Source organism: Tachysurus fulvidraco, chromosome 1 (genome assembly GCF_022655615.1).
Source record: "Tachysurus fulvidraco isolate hzauxx_2018 chromosome 1, HZAU_PFXX_2.0, whole genome shotgun sequence".
Taxonomy (NCBI): Eukaryota; Metazoa; Chordata; class Actinopteri; order Siluriformes; family Bagridae; genus Tachysurus; species Tachysurus fulvidraco.
Window position 1 is genome coordinate 17,239,870 of NC_062518.1, and position 2,500 is coordinate 17,242,369.

Genomic DNA, 2,500 nt, shown 5'->3' on the forward strand with positions numbered 1-2,500 from the left:
CAACGTAAACAATTGGATGGATTTCTGCTGCTGCTCTCACTCAGAAACAATCACAGTGATGTGTTCATTATTAACGTCACTGTCTGGGAACGAGTTCAGGGGCAGATAACAGCCCGCGTTCATACATTACATTATGACAAAAACAAATGTACCAGTTCTCTCTCTCACACACACACACACACGCGCGTGCAAGTAGAAGCTCCACTATTACATCATGAATATTTATGAAACAAAATCTTATCTGAGGCAATTGTTTATTCTATAGAAATAGCTCATTCACAGGGACTATGATGAACACACACAAACACACACACACACACGCACACACACACAGGTGCACCATGGCATAAATTCCCAACCCTACTGCCATCCCATAATAAACAGGTTCATGTATTGTTTATTTCTTTACTACAGTATAAAACACATTCGTCTCCAAAAAGCACATTAATCCCATTAAGGAGGCAGTGTGTGTGAGGGACAGTGAGACAGCGTGTCCACGCTCTCCCGTCCCATACGTACGAATCCTTTCTCCTGCACAAGGGATTCAGACGAGGGATTTAGTTATTTTCGACTCGGCTGCCAAAATGTTATGATGCATCGAATCCACAGGAACTGAACACCAACTGGCTCCTGTTAAAAGCTTTCCAGAATGTTCTTCTACATAAAGTGAACCACCTGCCAGCAGCAGAATGTGTGTGTGTGTGTGTGTGTGTGTGTGTGTGTGTGTGTGTGTGTGTGTGTGTGGGACTGAGCTCACCGTCAAAAAGCTTTTATTTCACCTGCTATTAAAGTTTCTTCAGTACAGCCAACAAGAAAGCAGTGAGAAAAATGAGCTGTCTGTCACACTGCTGTGTGCTTTAGTGACAGGGACAAACACACACAAGTGTTACTGGAAATAATAAAGTGAAGAGATAAGAGACAAGATCTGAGTTTGATATGAGGGTTTTGTTCCACAGCTGAACTCTGGGACTCTGATCAGTGCTAAATTATGGTGTGTTGAATAATGCAGCTCTGCACAGGAAAATGTCAGAATACTGAATTAACCAGAGCTGAAATAAAACGGCTAACACGCTCAGACGTCATGTGTCGACGTGTGATTCGTCGGACTTCAGATGACTGATCTGTGGACGGTTTATTAAAGCTTTAACCTGGAAGTGTGCTCAGCAGATCAGCTGCAGTTTATATACGAGGTGGGGTTTTTTCTACCACTTATCCGAACTTCTCGGGTCACGGGGAGCCTGTGCCTATCTCAGGCGTCATCGGGCATCGAGGCAGGATACACCCTGGACGGAGTGCCAACCCATCACAGGGCACACACACACTCTCATTCACACACACACTACGGACAATTTTCCAGAAATGCCAATCAACCTACCATGCATGTCTTTGGACCGGGGGAGGAAACCGGAGTACCCGGAGGAAACCCCCGAGGCACGGGGAGAACATGCAAACTCCACACACACACAAGGTGGGGGTGGGAATCGAATCCCCAACCCTGGAGGTGTGAGAAGAACGTGCTAACTACTAAAACACTGTGCCCCCCCCCACCCCCCATACGAGTTTATAAATCTCACAATTCTAGCAGCATGTCTCTACTTTTCCAGTTAATCTTTTTGTTGTAATATTTTCTGTTTAATAATTTATGGCTGTAATATAATTTGTGATGTCTCATAATGGTGCAGCGGAGAAACAGACGCTGTGTGAGGAAACGGTAAAGGGATCATTTTATACCTTCAGGGTACAAACCATGGTGAAGGTACAGCAGCAGCTCTCAAAGGCAAAAATGAACTCTTGAAGGTTACAACCTCAAAGACACACACACACACACACACACACACACACACACACACACACACACACACACACAGAGAGAGAACTCTTCAGGCTTACTCTGAGGCTGGCGGCTCGGGTGAAAGATCTCGAGGTCGAAAGGTTGAGCGCTGGTCTTTTGTATCACCGTGACGTTGGCACCGGTCCATTTACTGGCTTTTGTCAGAGTGTTTGTCCTCCAGTCGGTCCAGAACACGCTCCCTCCGTACAGAGACACGGCAAAGGGGTGAGACAGGAACTCATGACCACGCAGGATCTCCCTCAAACCGGTTCCATCATACAGGGAGGAATAAATAGCATCAGATCTGTGAAAGGACAAAGAGGAGTCATCAGTACTGTGAGCCGCCGCTCGTCTAAAACTCTTTGGACGTGATTTTGCTGTTCCAGATGGAAATAAAATAGCACTGTAGAAGATAATGAGTTATTGCCCCTGACAGCCGACGACAAGGTGCCAGTGTGAGTTCTGATATACATCAACACTTCGTCTGAAATCAATCACCAGGAGGACGAGGAGCTCACGGCACAGTAAAGGAAACGTGGAAGATCTGCTCGAGGCTGACTGTGTAGAAGCGGTGTGTTTATGTGAGCTTGTCTTCTGCACATGATCTTCATCATTTAATCTGTCATCATCATTTAATCTGTCATCATTTAATAGATGGAAATGATAAAG

The 2,500-nt window shown here is 45.4% G+C and overlaps 1 protein-coding gene across 3 annotated transcripts in view; it reads right to left on the reverse strand.

Annotated features, from left to right (window-relative positions):
• Positions 1-2,500, reverse strand: part of LOC113649228 (low-density lipoprotein receptor-related protein 1B-like) — a 176,857-nt gene that overhangs the window by 75,091 nt on the left and 99,266 nt on the right. For all 3 annotated transcript variants that reach the window (XM_047820298.1, XM_047820295.1, XM_047820293.1), the window contains one exon: positions 1,891-2,135. In XM_047820298.1, the coding sequence (XP_047676254.1) occupies positions 1,891-2,135 (245 nt within the window). The remainder of the gene's footprint in view (positions 1-1,890; positions 2,136-2,500) is intronic.